Raw genomic sequence first — 21,757 nt, forward strand, 5'->3', positions numbered from 1 at the left:
GCCTGCTGTGTTCATCCAGCTCTACACAAAGTCAACAATATCCTTGGTTTTGAGCAAGTGGGAATGGGAAGGAGTGCAGAAGAAGAAAGGGAAGGCCTTTGACAGGGCAAAGGGCAGGAGAGATCAACTGACAAAAGTTTCCACGGTGCAAAAGTCCACGGGGATGGTAATGGGTAAAATGAAGAAACTAAAATCTCTCTGGATGAAGTGTGAATGATTGGATGGAAGTTGGCCATTTGCAAATAAGGAAGGAGTTGGGACGAAACGGAAACTTTTCTTGAATGTCATTGCGATCGATTTATTTGAAGGCGCTTTATTGTATTTCATTCATCTTATCCAAGTAGGTTTTGATTATTGTTCTGTGATATTTGAATCTGCCCAATCAGGTATTGATACTGAGTGGAAAAGGACTCAGTGCATGCCCAGGGAGGTGTCCTTGGATGTGGGGAAAGAATTTGGGTCAGCAACAAACATCATCTTTAAACCGTCCTGCGTGTCTGTCTACAGATGTGGCGGTTGCTGCAACAGCGAGGGAATAACATGCATGAACACCAGCACTTCTTATGTCAGCAAGACAGTAAGTACTCATTGCTTTTGTTGCTCACTTTACAAACTTACTGCAGATAATGTTATCTGCCTCTGTGTGGCATTGGCCAGCTACTGTAAGAACTTGAGAAAATAAAGCAGCTATACTGCCCTTTGAGTCTCCTCCATCATTTCACACGATCCTGGCTGATTCTTTGTCTCAACTCCACTATCACTCTAATATCCCTCGATTATTTTATGGCAGCAGTAACATAATGCATTTTGCAGGAGCATGCTTAGCTCTAGTTTGTGGAGCCTGTCCATGATTCCACATGAGACGAAAAAGAATCTTGCATTTAAATAGCAGATTTCATGACTAATGGACACCTCGAAGCATTTTAATCAGTAAAATAACCTTGAAGTGTAATAGAGAAATTATGTTGCTTACATTTTTTTTAGGCCATCATGAGAGGCATAGATAAGGTAGATAGCCAACAGCTTTACCCAATGGTAGGGGAGTCTAAAACTAGAGGGCATAGGTTTAGGGTGAGAGGGGAGAGATACAAAAGGGTCCGGAGTTGGGGGGGCAGAATTTTTCACACACAGGGATCTGAGTGTCTGGAATGGGCTGCCAGAAGTAGTGGTGGCAGTGTGTACAATTTTGTCATTTAAGATACATTTAGACAAGTACATGGATGGGATAGGTATGGAGAGGTATGGACCAAACGCAGGCAAATGGGACTAGTTTAATTGTGAAAACTGGGAGGCATGGGCAAGTGGAGCTGAAGGGCCTGTTTCCATGCTATAGACTTCTGTGACTTTATAACAAGCAACATTGAGACCTAATGGCCAGTTATGTGTTTTTGTGATGCTGACTGGAGGTTAAATACTCTCCCTGAATAGTGAGTTAAACCTAGTCTAAATAGTGTCTTAGGATCCTTGACATCCACTAAGGCAGACTGATAGGGCCTCGGTTTAACATATCATCTAAAGGACAGCGCATCCAAGAATGTTATCATTGCTTTGGTAAAGCAGCAGAATGTCAGGCAATATTTAATGCTCATGTCCCTGGAGTGGCACTGGAACCTATCTCTCTGACTCAGAATTAACAGTGCAGCCACAAAGCCATGGTGGCACTGCCAGAAAGCTCAATCTACCTTCTTATATTTGGGCAGAGAATTTCACCACAAATAACAAGAGAAAGCTAATAGTTCTCTACCACCCCACCCTCTCAGACAATTAGCTTCAGTCTGATAAGGTCAGTAAAGTATTTTTGAGAAGCATCAGGACGAACAAAGTACCACACCATCATTACTTTCCAGAAATTGCTGGCTGCATGCATTCAGGTCTTGGTTTCCTTAGTAATATAATTAATGAAGAATTTTTGGAGGTGTTGAAATTGTAACTCTCCATTGGGGATTTCCATCAGTGAACCTCTTGCCTGCTGCTACATAATTCAACAAAACTGAACAAATATTTTGTCTTTTATTACTTTTTTTTTGGATGTCTGAACGTTCCTTTGTCTCAGCTGGAATCGAATAGTGAAATGAAAGATTGAAAGCCCACAGTTGTATCAATGAAATGGTCTTGCAGTTCCCTTTGTTGGAAACCCCAGACCCAGAAATTGAATGGAGTACAAATCGAGGAGCTGTCTGGATGCAGTCACTGTTTATCACTCCTGAGGAGGCCAGTGGCAGGAGTACAGGGATTTGAACTGCCAACCATATTTGGGAAATGACCAGTGACTGTGAGGCTGGATTTGGTGAGAATTCTAACCATTCCAGGAATGGGGTAGGCCACAGAGTGATGAGCTTGAGCAGAGAGAATAGCAGTCAGAAACAGCAGGCAAATCTGAGAAAGGCTATCAGAGAAGCATTGGAACAATGGTGGGATCAACACAGGTGAGCAGAGCCGATATAGTTTTAATACTGAAAGCGTGCACAACTTACGATCGACATGTCCTTGTATTTTATCATCTGCCTGTACTGCTCGCAAAACAAAACTTTACACTGTACTCAGCTACATGTGACAATAATAAATCAAACCAAATCATATTAAGTCTTAGACTTAGACTCCCTACAGTGTGGAAACAGGCCCTTCGGCCCAACAAGTCCACACCGACTCTCACAGCATCCCATCCAGACCCATCCCCCTATAACCCACCTAACCTACACATCCCTGAACACTATGGGCAATTTAGCATGGCCAATCCACCTAGCCTGCACATCTTTGGACTCCTTCAGTAGCCACTTCTCTGCCAAAGAGGTGTAGTTATTCTAGGGATGACTCACATTAATCTCACATGTTTACCTCAGAATGAAGCTCTGGTATACCCAGTACATTAATTCCCAATTATTGTTGGTTTATACTGTATTTTTTCCCCTCTGAGTCATTCTTTATTTTCCCTAGCGGTGACTGCACTGAGATAAATAGGTAAATGGACAGAAACAGTGGTACTCCTAGGAAAAGGTGATTGAATATGCATAATAACTTGGGGGAAGGAAGCGAATGTTCTGTCGTCGAATTTGCAGATGACACAAAATTAAAAATAAATTGCGAGAGGGAAACAAACATTTTACAGAGAGATATTGATGAGTTGAGTAAGTGAGCAAAGGTTGGCAGATGGGTATAATATGGGAAAATATAAAGTTCATTTTGGAATGGAGAACAAAAGAATAGAATATTATTTAAATGGAGAGAAACTGCAGAAAGCTGCAACACAAGGGGACTTTGGGGTCATTGTGCATAAAACACAGAAAGCTAGCGCACAGGCTCAGCAGGTAATCCGGAACGCTAATGGAATGTTGGCCCTTATTTCAAGGGGGTTGGAATATAAGAGAAAAGAAATCTTACTACAACTGTACAAGGTGCTGGTGAGACCATATCTGAAATAATGTAAGCAGTTTAGTTCCCTTTATTTAAGAAATATATCATTTTATTGAAGACAATTCAGAGAACATTCACAAGAATGATCCCTGGTATGGAGGGATTGTCTTATGATTGTCTAAAGTCTTATGATATTTGGAAGAATGAAAGGTGATTTCATTCTTATGAGGCTTGACGGGGTAAATGCTGACAGGATGTTTTCCCTCATGGGAGAGTCTAGGACTAAAGGGCATCGTCTCAGAATAAGGGATGCCAGTATAAAGCTGAGATGAGGAGAAATTTCTTCTCTCAGAGGACTCTGAGCCTTTGAAATTCCTTGCCACAGCGAGCTGTGAGGGAAGAATCCTTATGTACGTTTAAGGCTGAGATGGATAGATTCTTGCTCAGTAGGGGATGACGGAAAGGGCAGGATAGTGGACGTGAGGAATGTCAGATCAGCCATGATCCTATCCTGGCAGAGTAGCTGTGAGGGCTGAATGGCTTTCTCCTGTTCCTATTTCTTATGGCTTTATAGAATGTTCATTTTCTATTAGATTGGTGTTTAAAAGGTATGCATCAAAACATTATCAAATTGTTGCCGTTTTTTTAAAAAAAAGTGCTACTACAGGAAGCAGCTAACATGTGGAAATGGTTCAGGAGAATCTAAATAATTGTGTGAACGAAAAGGAAACAGAACTTTGTGATAGATTTAGGTAAGGAAAGTTTAGAGGAGGTTCAAATGGAATATAAACGCCGGTTTCGACGAGTTTGGCCAAAAGTCCTGTTTCTGCAATGTGTATCCGATGTAGTTTTATATCAAGCATTTTGTTTTCATTTTTCTCTCCTTTTGTATGTAACAACATGGATTACATCAGTTCAAGAATGCAGCCCACCAGCATATCCTCAAGGGCAACTTGGGATGGACAATAAATAACCAGCAAACAACACAAGCATCCCATAAACAATTTTTTTTTAGAATGATGTCAGAAAAACTTAGCATTGTATGTTTTGCCTTCTGCAAGCTGCATTCTTTTTAAAGTGACTGTGTAGGTTGAATGCAGTGTGACCTCTTGAAAAGTGGCAGAATTCTGTCTTTACCTTTTAGGGAAGGCTGACAATTTTCTAGTTTCATAAGGTGACCATTTTATAATAGAAATAAGAAAGCTAGTGCCTTCACCAACTACAGCTGGCTTCAAACCAACCAAGACAAAAACAGCTCATTTTTAAAAAAATTGTTCTTGGGATGTAGGTGACGCTGACTGGGCCAGCATTTGTTGTTCATCCTTAGCTGCCTAGAAGCCATTTAGGAATTTTACTGTGTGTCTGCAGTCATATATAGGGTCAGATCAGGTAAGGTTAGCAGATTTCCTTCCCTAAAGACATTAGTGAACCAGATGTGTTATACCGTAATCAACAGTGGCTATGTGGTCAGCATTAAATTCCAGATTTGATTAAATTCAAAATTTCTCATTTGCCAAGGTTGGATGTTACCAGAACTTTAACCTGGGTTCTGGATTACTTGTCTAGATTGGGATCATGTCCACTCCCCTCCACCTCAGTAGCCAGCAGCATGTACCACTTACAAGATGCACTGCAGAAATTCACCAAGGCTCCTTAGATAGCACCTTCCAAACCCATGAACATTATCAATGAGAAGGACAAGGGCAGCAGATATATGGGAGTTCCCTCTCATTGGTCTGATTTGGAAACGTTGTCATTCTTTCAATGTGGCTGGGTCAAAATCTTCGAATTCCCTTCCAGATGCATTGTGGGTCTACCCAAACCAAAGGGACTGCAGTGGTACAAGAAACCAACTCACCACCACCACCTTCTCAAGGGATAGGCAATAAATTCTGGCCTTGCCAGCTATGCCCACATCCCATGAGTAATTTTTTTTTTAAATGAGCCCCATCAAAAAATGATGGCAACAAAAACATGGGTGAGGGGTTCAGTAAACTTGAGCAAAGATGGGCAAGAGTTGGACATTGAAGGAAGCTGAGGTATTAAATATTTTTGAGGTGAGTTTGCTTGGGACATCTCTCAATCCCCTACTAAGTAAGTGAAGAGGGAGATGGCAGCCAGATCCTGTTTATACTCCCGTGTTCTCTGTGCTTGTTTCAGATTTCTAGCATCTGCAGTATTTTGCTTTTACTTCTGTGTATCATCTTGGTTAAGCAAGTGATTGTGCCCATTTACTCCACAGCGGAGTCCCTAACATAAACTGGAAAGTGAAAAGAAGAGATGAATAAACAGTGGTCACTCTCTCCTGGCAACCTCATTAAACGCTCTGCAGAGGGAACTCTGCAGTTTAAAAGCATGCACAGAGTGTGGGACATGGCAGGTCAATAGTAATGTCCTTGAATTAACAATCCAGAGGGGCAGGCTAATGCTGCAGAGACATGAATCTAAATCCCATCATGACAGCTGAACAGATTTGTCTTCAATTAATCAGTCTGGAGATAAAACCTAGTCTAATGGTCATTAAACTATTTTGTAAAAGCCTATCGGGTTTACTGATGTTCTTTAGGGAAGGAAATCTGTTGTTACACCTTGCTGTTTCCTACATGTGACTCCAAAGCCACACCAATGTAATTGACTCAAAAATTCTTTGCAATGGCCCATCCAGTCACATTATTCTGTCACAAACAAAAACAGAAATTGCTGGAAAAGCTCAGCAGGTCTGGCAGCATCTTTGGAGAGAAATAAGAGTTAACATTTCAGGTCCAGTGACCCTTCCTCAGAACTGGACCTGAAACGTTAACTGTGGTTTCTCTCCACAGATGCTGCTAGACCTGCTGAGCTTTTCCAGCAATTTCTGTTTATGTTGCTGATTTTCAGCATCAGGAGTTCTTTCAGTTTTCACTTCATTGTATTAAACTGCTTCAAAGTGCCCCCATGGGCTTGCACCAGTTCAATAAAACAGCTCCCCACTACCTTCTCAAGGGTAATTAAGGATGGGCAATTAAAACTGATCTAGTCGATGATGTCCACATCCACTGATTGAAGAAAACAAAGTCCATTTTTGCTGCAACATAAGGTTCTGTGCAAGACCACAGTAAATGCAAGACAGAAGTAAAGAATTTTTTTGTCAATGCAGCAAAATCCTAAAAGAACGGAGCAAAAACAAAAAATTCAAATGCATAAAAGTGCTTGGCTTTATATTACATTTGGCTCCCTTAATTGCATGGTTTTAGCTCTAACATAGAGAACTGATGAAATTTATTTATTATTACCTGATTGGAGCGAAATGTAACGAAACATGAACCGTTTCCTCTGTTGTATAACTTTCCCATGTGAAAGTAAGGTACAGTAGTCAAACGTATCCAGTCGGTTCTTAAATCTGTTTAGCTTGTCTACATTTGATCAGTGTCTGAAAGGAAGCCTGTATCTCACTTGAAATTACAATGGACTCTATTTATCAACGCCAGCATATCCTGATTATTGCAGTCCTCTGAGTGAACCATAAGAAAAGTCAGTAGCCACAGCAGTGTCTAAGTTGCATAAGTGCAAGCTGGACAGTGGAATTCCAGGCTTGTCAGCAGAACAGATTTTATAGAATCTGATGAAAGACAAGGTAGTTTGTGTGAAACATAAACGCCGGCATAGAGCAATCAGGTCAAATGGCCTGTTACTCTATAAATGCAATTCTGTACTTTGTAACTAAAGCCGAAAGTATCTCAGTGTTATAGCAGTTCTGGCAGGCTGCGTTATTGCAATTTATTACCTGTAAAAAATTTGAAAAGCAAGTAAAAATGACAAACTTTTGACATCAGTCTTCAGGGGTGCCTTGAGAATGAATTCCTTATGGCATCCTCTGAAATGCGAGGAGCAATTATTTAACACAATGACCCTCATGGGCACAGCCTTCCACTGAGCTTGCAGCAGGAAGACCCCACCCACCAGCTTTCAATGAGTGTGAAAGCATTGTGTGTCAAAATGAAATCAGGCACACACTGGCTGCCAGTAGAGGAATTTCTCCGCAGTTTCATTTCCCATTCTTGACCATTTGTTAGTGGCTGATTGCTTGGACAAATTTCCCGGGGATGCTAAATTTTAACTGTGCTGATGCTTCTCAGGGGGAGCAAGCAAAAGTATTCTTCACCAAAGTAAGCTGGCAGACTTTAAAGGCTGCCCTTTACTGATAACCGAAGCAACATTTGCCAATATTTGTGATGTTGTTGATTGAGTTTGGTACACAGAACTAATTCCCCGCCCATCCCCCCTACACCCCCCCACTCATTCTAGACGATGAATCAGTAAGTCATTAACAAAAACTTCTCCAGCGCCTACATTTTCCCCCCAGGTATTTTCTATCAATCAGTTTCGGTACAGTACACAAAGCGCTCGTGCAGGTGGGATTTGAACCTATGCTTTCTGGCTGAAATGTACGAGTCCTACCATATATGAATGACAGCCCTAAACATTTATCTTTCAATTATATCATTCAATTCCCTCCCCTGTGCATTAAATATGTTAAAAGTCAGAAACTTAATTATAGTGTCAAACATTAGTTTAGGTATTTTTTAATCAACCTGTTCGTAGATGATATTACATATTTCTGGAGTAGACAAGACTTGAATCCAGGTCTCTTGACTTAGAGATAGAGATTTTATTTATGGATTTCTTCATGGATCTTCTCAGGAATACACAACCTTTCCTGTTGACTGGATTCCCTAGTATGTGGAAGGTACTGTATTATTTCTATATCAAACCTATGATGAGGTCATTCATTTAATTTACAGGTAGAGACACTACCAATGTACCACAGGAGCTCTTGACAGATCATTTTAAATGATGCATGATCTGCTTACAATTTTTCAAACTATCGCCTCATTTGCTTCATGGGTATTCAACAATCTGATTTGTCTTAACCAAATCCCATCATTAATTCACAGGTCATTAGATGCTATTAGGTGCTCGTAATTTGATGGCCATGTTTGTGACCACTCTTAGTAGCACTTGTTCTTGGCTTGGTATTTCTATACCCAGTCCAACCTATCTCCCTGCACCCCAAACCTCAGCCTGAGACTTGGCTTCATACTGAACTGTGAACTTCCTTTTCATATTTGACTTCAACTTGCTACACTTGGATCTCAAACTTGACCTAGCCTTAGGTTTGGAACGGGGCCTTACAGAACTTAGCATCATAGCTACGACATGGGCCCTTCATATCCGCCTACCACATCCATCCTCAATCCAAACTTTTCCTGTACCCAGTCTCTGGATAGCGTCACATTGAACAATTCAAGATAGAATACCTGTAATTTTATGTATAATTGAAAGGAATGTATAAATATCAAATCATGGATATTAGAAAATAAGCTTTCATTTTACAATAAAGGACATTTGTGACAGGTTAATAGGGAGTATTATTGTATACAGAAGTAAATGATAATATAAAATGACTCTAAACCTTTTTGCCAATAAACTTGAGGAGATGACAGTGGTGCAGGTCCAGGCACTTGTACTCATATGACAGACACTCTTAAATGAAGAAGCCATGGGCAGGCCATAGAATAACACAGTATAGAAAGAGTCTATTCAGTCAAACCAACTGAGCCAGGCTTCTGAAAAAGTAAACTATTAATTTGACTTATCTTCTCTTTCCCTATAAACTCACAAATACTTTCCTTTTGTTGTCGCGTTGGCAAAACTTTCTCTGAACCTCCTCAGACTGTCAAAAGACAGCAATGGACTTTTCCATTCCCATGCCAGTCAATCTCCTCGCCACTCTCTGCGATGTTGCCAGACTGCAGGGGCATTATTCAAATTTATTTCATTTAGATAGGATGTAATTGGTGGACAGAAGGCACTTTCAGAATACTTGCAGACCAGATTACAACTCAGGCCCAAGTGTACAAGGAACAGTGTCCTTAAACTCCTGAGCATCCTGCGACAGATATTTTAATCACTATAGCAGAATATGTCTCACAAACATCAAAATAGGATGCCACCATTGAAAATGGCCACTATGATCCATCTGCAATAAGTGATGGACACGTGAAGAGAGTTTTGACAGGCATTTCAAATGCCAGACTATAGTTTTATCTGATAATGGATTCTGTAAGCAGAAGAATACATGGTTAAGCAAAGATTTGTTTTGTTCTGATTTTTGATGGGACTTACCATCAATAAATAGACACTGTGGCCGATGCAGAAGAACCTTGTATTATGGATCTTCTCAGGAATACACAGCCATTCCTATTGATCGGATTGCTATTGTAGTGGAAGGTACATCAAACCTAGTGTGAGGTGAAACAAAAACAGAAATTGCTGGAGAAACTCAGCAGATCTGATGAAGACTTACTGGACTCAAAATGTTAACTCTGCTTCCTTCCCATAGATGCTGCCAGACCTGCTGAGTTTCTCCAGCAATTTCTGTTTTTGTTCCAGATATCCAGCATCCACAGTTCTCTGTTTTATTCAAGGATGAGGTGATTAATTTGATAAACAGAATTTTGCTGTTTGATGCAGTCATAAAAGCACCATTCCAATTTTACACATGAATGGCCATTTCTCTGCCCAGTAGTGGCATTGGACACAAATTCAACCTTTCCAAAAATAAACAGGGAGGTCATAATATCCATGTATTTTACTTAGAATAAACTTTCCTTTTAAGAAGTTACCATGTTTGAATTTAAAATGACGATTAAAATGCACAGTAATGTTTGCAAACTGGAAGGCAGGACAAAAGCAGCAGAACAACAAGCAAAAGTTTGCACCTCTTGATGCAGTGACTGTGGCCAGGCAAGAACACTTAATTGAACATGCAAAAATCAGAAAACCATCAATTCAAAAGGGGTGTAGATGTAAGTGCAGCAGACTGTTACCAGAATCAGATTATATTATCTTCTCTCTGGAGACTTTATACTCTATGCTACCACCAGAAAATCTAACAAAAACAAACTTTGAAATGGAAAAGCGCACAGGAATGCATTTGTTACAGTGAGTCAAATGCAAAGCAATAAGATTGATCTTTGGCCCAATGGCAAAATCAACACTGGAGCTGGATACAAGGTGAAAAGAAAATCACTAAGGCAGAATATCGACAAAATAAAGTCTCTCTGAGCCAAAATATTGAAAAAGAAGCATCTCTAAACCAGATTACAATTTAGTAATTTGTAGCATAGTTATGATACATATTAATAACTTAGATGAGGAAAGTAAATGTAGTGACACTAAGTTTGCAGATAACACAAAATTAGTAGGGAAGGCAAATGGTGAGGATGAGACAAAGGGAATATAGACAGGTTAAGTGAATGGGGAAAACTTGGCAGATGAAATATTACATGGGAAAATATGACCTTATGCATTTTAGCAGGAAGGATAGAGGAGCTGAATATTATCCAAATGGAGAAAGACTGCAGAAAGCTACAGAACAGAGAGAACAAAAACAGAAATTGCTGGAAAAGCTCAGCAGATCAGACGATAACTGTAGAGAGAAATCAGAGCAATGTATCAAGTCTAGTGACCTTTCCTTAGAGCCTCCTCAGAATAGAGGGATTTAGGAATCCTCATCCATGAATTACGAAAAGCTCACATCCATGTTCAGCAGGTAGTAGAGAAGGCAAATGGAATGTTGGTCTTTACTTCAAAGGGAATGAAGATTAAAAGTAGGGAGGTTTTGCTAAAATTATACAATGCACTCATCAGACCAGAGCTGGAATACTGTGAACAGTATGCCGCTTATCAAAGGAAAGATACAGTGGCATTGGAGGAAGCCTAGAGAAGGCTCACGAGGCAAATATTAAGTATGGAAGGACTGCCCAATGAAGACAGGTTGAGTAGATTGGGCCTGTACTCATTAGAATAACAGAAGCATGAGAGGTGACCTGATTGAAACAAACAATGCTCTGAGAGGACTTGACAGATTGGATACAGAAAAATTGTTCGCCTTTTGTTGGAGGACCTAGGAGCAGAGGGCATTATCTCTGAATAAGGTGTCACACATTTAAAACAGATTAGGAGGAATTTCTTCTCTCATTGGTGGTTTAGAGGGCTGTCAAGGCTGAGTCTTTACATATGTACTAGACTGAGATAGACAGATTTTTCATCAGTAAGGCAATCCGAGGGCAATGGGGAAAAGGCAGCAAAGTGGATTTGAGGATTGGCAGATCAGCCATGATCCCATTGAACGGTGAAGTATTCTTGATGGGCTGAATGGCCTCCTTCTGCTCCTATGTGTAATGGTCTTTGAATGCCAAACTGTAGCCCCAATTAGTTTGTAATGATAGTGGTAAAAACGGACAATCAATTTTCGACATTCATCATCTTTTTCTAAAATACCTGGAACATTTCGTGAACCAAATTGGTTTCAATGGTGAAAATAAATGCAAAAATAAGATGGTTGCATTGATCACCTGACAACAGCTTGAACCAGTTCATGAAACTGTCGATAACTAAGATCCAATCTGAAATAAATTAAGGTGACATCAAAATGACTGACTGAAACTAGTTACTCAGATCTGTATCCTCCATTTGATTTACACCTTTTTGGAAGCTTATTCCTGTTTATTCCTCACCATTTTGAAAAACAGCACCTGTTGATGAAACAAATTTAAGAAGCATCCATCACCAAGAACTCAGAAAGAAATTTTGTCACTGTTGAGGACACAAGACATTAATTTAACAACTAGTCCCTTCACTCTGAGGCTGTGCCATTGGATCCTAGTCTCCCCTACTAGTGGAAACATCTTCTCCACATCCATTCTATCCAGGCCTGTCAGTATTCTATAAGTTTCAATCAGATCCCCCACTCATCCGTCTAAACGCCATCAAGTACAGACACAGAGCCCTCAACTGCTCCTTATATGACAAGCCCTTCACTCAGAGGGTCATTCTTATAAACTTACTCATGACCCTGTCCAACATCGGCACATCCTTCCTCAGAAACAGGGCCTAAAACCACTCACAATATTCCAAATGCAGTCTGACCAGAGCCTTATGCAGCCTGATCAGTGCATCCCTGCTCATGTATTCTAGCCCTCTTGAAATGAATGCTAACTTTGCATTTACCTTCCTAACTACCAACTGAACCTGCATGTTAATCTTAAGAGAATATTGAACTAGGATTCCCCAAGTCCCTTTCTCCTTCAGATTTCTGGAGCTGTTCCCTGTTTAGAAAATAGTCTGCACCTTTATTCTTCCTACCAAAGTGTACAAGCTCTCACTTTCCTACATTGTATTCCATCAGCCAATTCTTTGCCCACTCGCCTAAAATGTCCAAGTCCTTCTGCAGCCTCCCAACTTCCTCAACACTACCTATCTTGTGCCTTCTGCAAACTTAGCAACAATGTCCTCAGTTCCTTCGTCCAGATTGTTAATGTATAACATGAATAGTTGTGCTTCCAACACTTTCCCCTGCAGAACTCCACTAGTCACCAGCTGCCATCCTGAAAAGGACCCCTTTATCCCTACTCTTCTGCCAGTCAGCCAAGCTTCAATCCATGGGCTAGTAGTTAATTAGCAGCTTCCTGCGCAACATCTTTTCAAAGGCCTTCTGGAAATCCAAATAGATCACCTCCGCTCTGTCTCCTTTGTCTAACTTGCTCGTTACATACTCAAAGAATTCTAACAGATTTGTCAGGCATGGCTGCCTTCTGATTGAGCATGCTGACTCCACTGTATTTTGCCCATACATTTCCAAATACTCAGCAAACTCATCCTTAATAATGGTCTCTAAAATTTTATCAACAATTAAGGTCAGGCTGGCCAGCCTTTGGCTTAATAAATATCAAACTGCCAATGCGAATGGCCCAGAATGCAATGCTTTACTAATCCCTTTGTACTGTTATGATCACAAGTGACGATACAACTGGACAAGTCAGATCCCAGACTGAAACCAGGCTCAAAATGTCATATTTTTGTTTTTGTTTAGTTAATTAATGTGATACCCAGTCACCAAGAAATAATGCCATGAGGTTGCAGATTTTCTTTAACAATAAAATAGCAGTTCATTGCACAAAAAAAGAGGTAATCATAAAAAAAAACTCTCTAAAATAGAAGCAAGTTAGCAAATTTTAAAGCACATAACCAATCAATTTCCAACCCTTTTCCATTGCAGAGACTTAATTCCAGAGAAATTACACTGCTATCTCAGTTCTTTAGCGTTCTATTTAAATGACTCCTGACAACTTCATTGCTGTGGACTGCGGAGACAAATCAATGAGTCTTTCCAGATTTGCAGACAGTTTTGTTCACAGATCTATAAGCCTAATCTTTTGCAGTTCTAATAACCTGTGGATTCGTAACAAAACTCTCCTGGTCTGTAACAACTTACGACCCTGCTACTGAGATCTCTCCACTGCCCTATATCCTTCCTAAACTAATCTTACTTCTAAACTCAATTCTGGTGTCTTCTGAGCTGATTTTTTTTAAAGTCTTGCTCATCCAGATCTTTCTAAACTGAAAATAAAAATAATGGTCTTACATGTTTACCCTACCTGCTGTAAACACAGCAGTATAAATGTCTTTCCATTGATGCCACAGGGGTCTGCAGTCACCTGCTTTCTAACATAATTCTGGATTCAGTCACTTTTCTGGAAGGAGTCTGACTATAAAAAGAAACCCTGCACAGGAATAACCAATACCCATCTGCATCTGTTCTAACATATATATATATATTATATGTATTGATCAATTGTTTGCCAATGGATTGCCAATGTCTTGGGTGACCACATAATGGACTTCTGCTACGATGGATCAGTCTGTCCTCTTTGTCTGTCTTGGTTTGTTTCAGTCAGCTGAGTGCAGGTTAATTTGCTAAACTTTGTCTGTTCTACTCTACCAGTAATCTCGACATAGGCATGGTAAGGTAGTTCTATGTCATGGAGTCAGAGAGATATACAGCATGGAAACAGACCCTTCAGACCAACTCATCCATGCCGACCAGATATCCTAAATTAATCTTGTCCCATTTGCCAGCATTTGGCCCATATCCCTGTAAATCCTTCCTATTCATGTACCCATCCAGGTGCCTTTGAAATTTTATAATTATACCAGCCTCCACCATTTCTACTGGCAGCCCATTCCATACACGCACCAGACTCTGCGTGAAAAAGTTGACCTTTGGGTACCTTGTAAACCTTTTCCCCCTCACCTTAAACCTATGCCCTCCTGTATTGGACTCCCCACCTTGGGAAAGAGACCTTGGTTGTTCACCCTAACCATACCCCTTACTTCGGTAAGGTCACCCCTTAGCCCCCGATGCTCCAGGGAAAATAGCCCCAGCCTATTCAGCCCCTTCCTATAGCTCAAACCCTCCATCATCAATTCTGGCAGCATCCTTGTAAATCATTTCTGAACCCTTTCAAGTATCTTTCCTATAGCAGGGAGACCAGAATTGCTTGCAGTACTCCAAAGGTGGCTGAACCAATGTCTTGTACAGCTGCAACATGGCCTCCCAACTCCTATACATAGTGCACTGACCAATAAAGGCAAGTGTACTGTTATAAAGGGGAGGTTGCTCCCCGCCCCAATAATTAAAACTGAAACACCCAGAGAGGAGCACCTTGCCTTATAATCTGTTAAAAGAAGCGTGAAAAGTGGTGTAACCTGCCTCTTTGCCCCCCAAATCTGTTAAGGGAGATGTTAAATGAAATAAACTCCTTTCACTCACTGTATAATCAACAAGTAACAATTCATTTGTCTAAGTCTAACAGGGAACAAATTAACTGAACTATTAACAAACCAAACAATTTCCCTCTAACCACCGACTATTCTCGAATAAATCAAAATTCTAATGGTATGCTGTTCCAATAAATACAAGTCCCACTTATATAAACCAAAATAATAATTAAAAAAATTAAAAGTTTGTCTCTCGAAATTACAGCCAGGATATGACTTCCAGAATGTTCTGTCCCTTCTCCATTGATCTTCAGTTAGGAATGCCATTCTCCATTGAATTCTTGTGTCAGGAATATTAACTAAGAGTGCTGCTGTACCTTTAGTTACATGATGGTTGCCCTGAGAGCTGAGAGAATTCTGTGACAGCCAGTGATTTTCTCTTTAGAGCTGATGGTTGTTAACTCTATCAGATGGCAGTTGCTCTCACACCAATTTTCAAATACCCTCTTCTTTTAAACACTTGATGACCAATCAATTTCTTACCATAGGATTGGTCCTAAGTTATCAAAACCATCAGATTTAAACTTAATTGTTTTTTGGCCTGTAAGTGCCTGGTTTAAATTAATTGGCTGATTCAAATTGGTTGCTTTAATAACAAAACACGACTACTGCCTGGATTGCTAATCATATAGCCTTTTGATACAAATATTTCAATTTCAGGAACTCTGTGCCTGCTGCTCGCAGATACTTTTTAAAAATCTCCAAGCCTTGAAAAAGCACATAATCTTTTAAAGGGACCAGGCACTCTTCCCCCTTATCATTTTACAAACAAATTCTAATGTCCTGCCTTTGAATCCACAAGTACCCTACCTAACTTCGCAACAGTACGAAATGCCTTCTTCACTAACTTTTCTACCTGCCACTCCACTTTCAAGGAACTATGAACCTGCACTCCAAGGTCTCTCTGTTTGACAAGACTACCAGGACCTCATTATTAAGTGTATAAGTGCTGCCCTGATTTGCCTCACCAAAATGCAGCGCTTCACATTTATCTAAATTGAATTCCATCTGCCACTTCTCGGCCCATCGCCCATCTGATCAAGGTCCCACTGTACTCGGAGATAACCCTTCTTGGCTGCCCACTACGCCACCAATTTTGGCGTCATCTTCAAACTTACTAACCACATCTCCTATGTTCACATCCAAATCATTTAGATAAATGACAGTCTTTAATTGCACAATGTGTATTGCTAGCAGTTAGAACCATGTCTTTCCAGGTAAAAAGTGTTGCTTTTCCCTGAATTTCCGGTTCAGACTGTTCGGATTATGTCTTCCTTTGCTCTTCAGTTACATCACAGACTAATTTACAATCACCGTTTACTCCACTTGAGTGAATAAATCATTTCGGTTGGCTTTTTCAAGCCAGTTTTAGAAAAATATACTTACTATCCAATTAGTAAAAAGCCGAACATTTGGTTTTGAGAGAATGTTAGTACTGCAGCAGGAATAGATGAATTAACATCAACTGAATGATGTCATCACCTATGTTTTGGCTAAACATGAAAAGAAAAGTTAGCTCTCAATTACTGATATGTGCTCCATAATAAATATACAAATGACATTGTATCTTTTCTTTATGTGGGAGGGAAGATTGGTGCAGGAATGTTTAACTTACAGAGCCAGATTTTTATTCAAGTCCACTTAATTACTTTTGATGAGCTGTTCCCATTCGTAAATAATTGAAGGACTAGAGGATGCAGATTTAAAGTTTCTGGCAAGAGATTCAGGGACTTGGAGGAGGATGGAGGTAAGTGAAGAAGAAGCTTCGAACTGCAATGACAGACAACTTCCTGTCTATGAAGGTAGTGGAAGCAGACTTTGTAAATGATTTTGAAAGGAAATTGCATGGCCAGTTGAAGGGAAATAAACTTATAAGGCCAGGAGGATAAGACAGGTGGATGGAACTGACAGGATTGCTCTCCAGAGAGTTGGCATGCAGTTGATGGGCTGAACGGCCTCCGCCATACCATATATGAGTCGTTACCTATGAGTAAAGAGCAGGGCAGTATCATTTATCAGATCTCTCTCCTACAGAGTCAGCACAAGATGGGATGAGTGGCATGGTTCTCTGCATTATTCTCTGATTCTATCATTCGAATCCCAATCATCAAACTGGGGAGACGTTCTACTCCATTGAACTTAGATATTCACTGCACAAGGAACATTACAAATGATTGAAAAGACAGGGGGAAGGGAAAGGGAAAGACCGGTTGATTGAACAGACCCATCCCATCACTTTGGACTCGAGTTGTCACTTTAATACTGGAAAGCCAACTAATGGTGCTGAACACAAGGAAACCAGAGACCAAGTGTGCTCCAGAAGTGAACTGTAGGAATAATTGAAGCAGAGCAGTCAGTGTTTAATGCAATATATAAGTGAGTAAATAGCTTGTCAGTATTATCTTACCTCTTGTTTCCCACGTCCTTATGTATGAATGTGAATCGTACAATGGCAAATTAAACATTTACCTCCTTTAAACTAATCTATCTGTTTAAGAGTTGCGCAAATCTAACAAAGTACATATGCCTTTATAAAGTGGGGTGGGTCCAAATTGCAGTCGAACAACGCTGGACATATTTAAATTGCATTTTTTTCTCCATCCCATCTATCATTTTAAGTTATCTGGGATTAAGAAAATTGTGCTAATAAACAAGGAACCTTAGATTTAAGCATGTATGGCTGTAAAAAAGTTAAAGTTACAACAACAAAAGTGATAACGTGATAACATGATATGCTTCACGAGAACAGAATGAAACAAAATTAATACCAAAGCACACAAAGCCACATAAAGACAGGTGGCCAAAACTTGGTCAAAGAGATTGAATTTAAGGATCATCTTAAGGAGGTCATAAAGATATGGGGAGACAGTACCCAAGTTCACCAACGTTTCATAATCTAATCATAGTTATACATTTTTCACATGTATCTTGTAGACTATTAACTACACACGTCCATGTCTGCACAAGATTTGTTTCCGTTCATCTCTGCCAAATTTAACATGTCAAAAATGAGGATCAGGTTCCCAAGATAGTGTCACTAATTATGCAGAAAAATGCAGTGGCGTTGTTTCACAGTTAATAACCCCAATTTTACATAAACCTTCTCAGTTAATTATGCCATGCATTCTCTTCATTCCCCTTCCCCCTTTGACTGCTGATAAATTCCATACCATCCTTTATCTCTGTTACTGGATACTGAGCTCTTTTAAAAAAAACTGTTGCATTTATGTAATGGTTTCCACAAAGACTGGATGTCTCAAAGTGCTTCACTGCCAATGAACTATTTTTGTACTTTTGAATTGTAGTCCCTGTAGTAATGAAGGAAATGAAACAGTCAATTTGCAGACAGCAGTCAGCAATAGATCAGGTAATCTGTTTTATGATGTTGGTTGAAAGCTAAACGTTGGCCAGAACTCCAGGGTAAATTCCTATTCTTCTTCAACATACAGCCATTGGAACTTTTATATTCATTCAAGTGTGTGTGTGTGTGTCTGTGTGTGTGTGTGGCTATCATTATGAAACATCCAGAGCAGCGCATGACCTCAGTGGTTAGCACTGCTGCTTCACAGTACCAGGGACCTGGGTTCAATTCCACACTTGGGTGAACATTCTCCCTGTATCTGGGTGGGTTTCCTCTGGGTGCTCTGGTTTCCTCGCACAATCCATAGATGGCTAGGCTAGGTTAGGTGGATTGGCTGTGCTAAATTGCTTACACTGTCCAGGGGTGTATAGGCTAGGTGGGTTAGCCATGGGAAATGTAGAGTTATGGGGATGTGGTGGATTTGGTGGGATGCTGTTTGGAGATCAGTGTGGACTTGATGGGCCAAATGACCTGTTACCACACTGTAGGGAATCCACATTTGTACACTGGCCTATCTGCAGCTGATGTGATGAAATGATAAATCCAAAACCAACAATTTGTATTTGCCCGGCACCTTTAATGTAGGTAAAAATACCCTAAAAATCTTCCCAGAAAGGCAATCAGATCAAAATTAACATCAGGGCCATTCCAAGACATGACCAAAGCTTGGTGAAAGACACAAGTTGTGAGAAGATTTTGAAAGGAGGAGGGAGATAGAGGTTTGGAGAATAAATTCCAGAACTCTGTGGCGAGAGACTTGAGTAGCAGCAAAAGGAAAGGAAATGGAAAATATGCAAGAGCACAGGGTGGGGCAAAAGCAAAAATCTCAAAGCATTAACGAAATAAGGAGGGACAAGCCCAAGAAAGGATTTGAAAACAAGAATGATGATTTTAAAATCGAAGCCTTCCTTGCTAGTATGGAAGAAGATGTAAGTTAGTAAGCACAGAAGCTAAGGGAGAAGAGGACTTAGTGAGATAGAGGAGACAGACAGCAAACATTTGGAGCAGCTCAAGTTGATGGAACTATTGACACATTTATTTGTGACAAATCTGCCACAGAGATTTTAGCTTCGTCAGTGCAAACATTTGTAGTGGAATGGTCACATCCCCTTCTCTGACCTGGAAGCTTCAGGTCCCACTCCTGGACTTAATTTTTCGGAAGGTGCATGCACAACGTGATCGAACAGGTTGGGTATAAAATCCCTCAGCACTGCAAGCTGTTCCAATGCATGCCAATGGCAGGTGGTAAGAATAGGAGAAATTCCTAATCGGGTATGAGATTGAAAATATCGATGCCTCCACCATCACTATTCTGTGACATGCCTGTAAAAGTGTACATTTCCACAGCAACTAGGGGTAGGTGGGAGATGGTAATTAACTGGATAGCTGGTGTGGACCAGGTTGGAGCCAAGATCATGGGGTTTCAGCAGGACTGGGGCCATCTCCTTGCCTTACCCAAGGTAGAGATTGTAGTGTTATGGATTGACCTGCCTTTGTTCAGAGATCTAAAAAAAGATTGTGAATCCTTTTGAATGATTGTAAAATTTCAATGTAAATGTGCCAGAAGGAAATAATTATTAAGTAATTTATACATCTTGCTAATAAAGCCTATTCAGTGAATACAGGAATTGTGCTTGTGGTATACAGATTTGCAAGATACATATGAATGATAGTCAACATGATTTACTCTTTCTCAATCATTTATTTATTTTGAATCTATTTCTCTTTGTTTCCTAGCTGTTTGAGATTACAGTGCCGATTTCCCAGGGACCAAAACCCATAACTATCAGTGTTGCAAACCACACAGGCTGCAGATGTATGTCAAAACTCGATTTCTTCAGACAGGTTCACTCCATCATCAGACGTTCCATATCTACATCCCAATCAGAGTAAGTTCAACGGTGGTTATTAACTTCACTGAGGCTATATTTTCCATGTACTGCCTTGCTATAAAAACAGAAATGCAGCAGATCTGGCACTATCTCTGTGGAGAGATAAACAGAGTTAATGTCTCAGGTCCAATTTTTTGACTCATAACTAATTCTGATTTTCATCTCACAGATGTTGCCAGACTTGCTAAGTTTCTCCACTATTTTCTGGTCTTATTTCAGATCTCCATCATCCACCATATTTTTCTTTTGTTTTTATAGCTCCCTTGCTCATGGCTTACACATGTCAGGAATTTGTCGGCACATTGCTCACAGTTTTTCAACATGCGTTATTAATGGGCGCTCTGGGATTTGGATGTTAGACTGTTATATTTAAGCCTTGGGTAAATCGAATCCATTTTTCAACACGTCGTACTAAAAGAGCACAGTGATCAACAATGAGAGGTTCATAGTAATTGTGGAATCAGTATCAATGTAATTTAGAAGACTTGATTCTAGGAAGTGACTGTCCTATCGCAACACCTGGAGGTGTGACCTCAAAAGCACCGCAGCTTATTGTATCTCATTTTCAGAATGCCATGTTCATTGGACAAAAAAAATCGTAGTTAGAGCAAATGACCACCAATCTGACAGGTTGCCAATTATCCAGTTGACCAATGATACAAATAAAACAAATAAAACAAAAAAAAACCTAGAATAAACCAAACTATCAATTCCCTCAGTTGATTTTTAAAAGTTGCCATTCATTAATCACTCTGTTTTTGTTCCTCATAGTTCTACAATGTAAACATCTTTCATGAATACATTGTATCACTCACCCAATTCTTATCCGATTTATACTCAGGTATAACCCTGAACTACAAAGGGCTATAGGCAATTTTTAAAACAATATTGAATCTGCCATATACTGCTGCTGTGGTACTGCAATATCAGGGCACTCAATAACAGGATATTACATGTATATGGGGAGGTGATGGCCTAGTGGTATTATCACTGGACTGTTAATCCAGGAAACCCAGATACTGTTCTGGGGATCTGGGTTCAATCCTGCCTTGGCAGATGGTGGAATTTGAGTTCAATAAATGTCTGGAATTAAGAGTCTAATGATGACCATGAATCCATTGCCCATTGTCAGGAAAAACCCATCTTGTTCATTAATGTCCTTCAGGGGAGGAATCTGCCACCCTTACCTGGTCTGGCCTACATGTGACTCCAGACCCACAGCAGAGTGGTTGACTCATAACTGTTAGGGACGGGCAATAAATGCTGATGTAGCCAGCAACGCCCTCATCCTGTGAATGAATTTAAAAAGTCATCCACAGGCAGAACAATAATTATTTTACAGTGTAAATGAGTGAGAAACAACAAATAGAAGTTTCTTGTGTCTAAAATAAGAAACAAATAAAAATTTTTAAATGTATTTTTATCTAAAACAATGTCTCTCCAATACCATTTTTGTACTCTCCAACAATGTAAAACTGTAATTAGTTCA

General features: G+C 40.0%; 1 protein-coding gene across 1 annotated transcript in view; it reads left to right on the top strand.

Moving 5' to 3' along the window:
- vegfc (vascular endothelial growth factor c) overlaps nt 1-21,757 on the top strand; it is a 118,277-nt gene that overhangs the window by 49,111 nt on the left and 47,409 nt on the right. The window contains exons 3-4 of the mRNA XM_048594028.1: nt 387-577; nt 20,114-20,265. Of these exons, the coding sequence (XP_048449985.1) occupies nt 387-577; nt 20,114-20,265 (343 nt within the window). The remainder of the gene's footprint in view (nt 1-386; nt 578-20,113; nt 20,266-21,757) is intronic.

The sequence above is a fragment of the Rhincodon typus genome, chromosome 3 (assembly GCF_021869965.1).
Source record: "Rhincodon typus isolate 14 chromosome 3, sRhiTyp1.1, whole genome shotgun sequence".
Lineage (NCBI taxonomy): Eukaryota > Metazoa > Chordata > Chondrichthyes > Orectolobiformes > Rhincodontidae > Rhincodon > Rhincodon typus.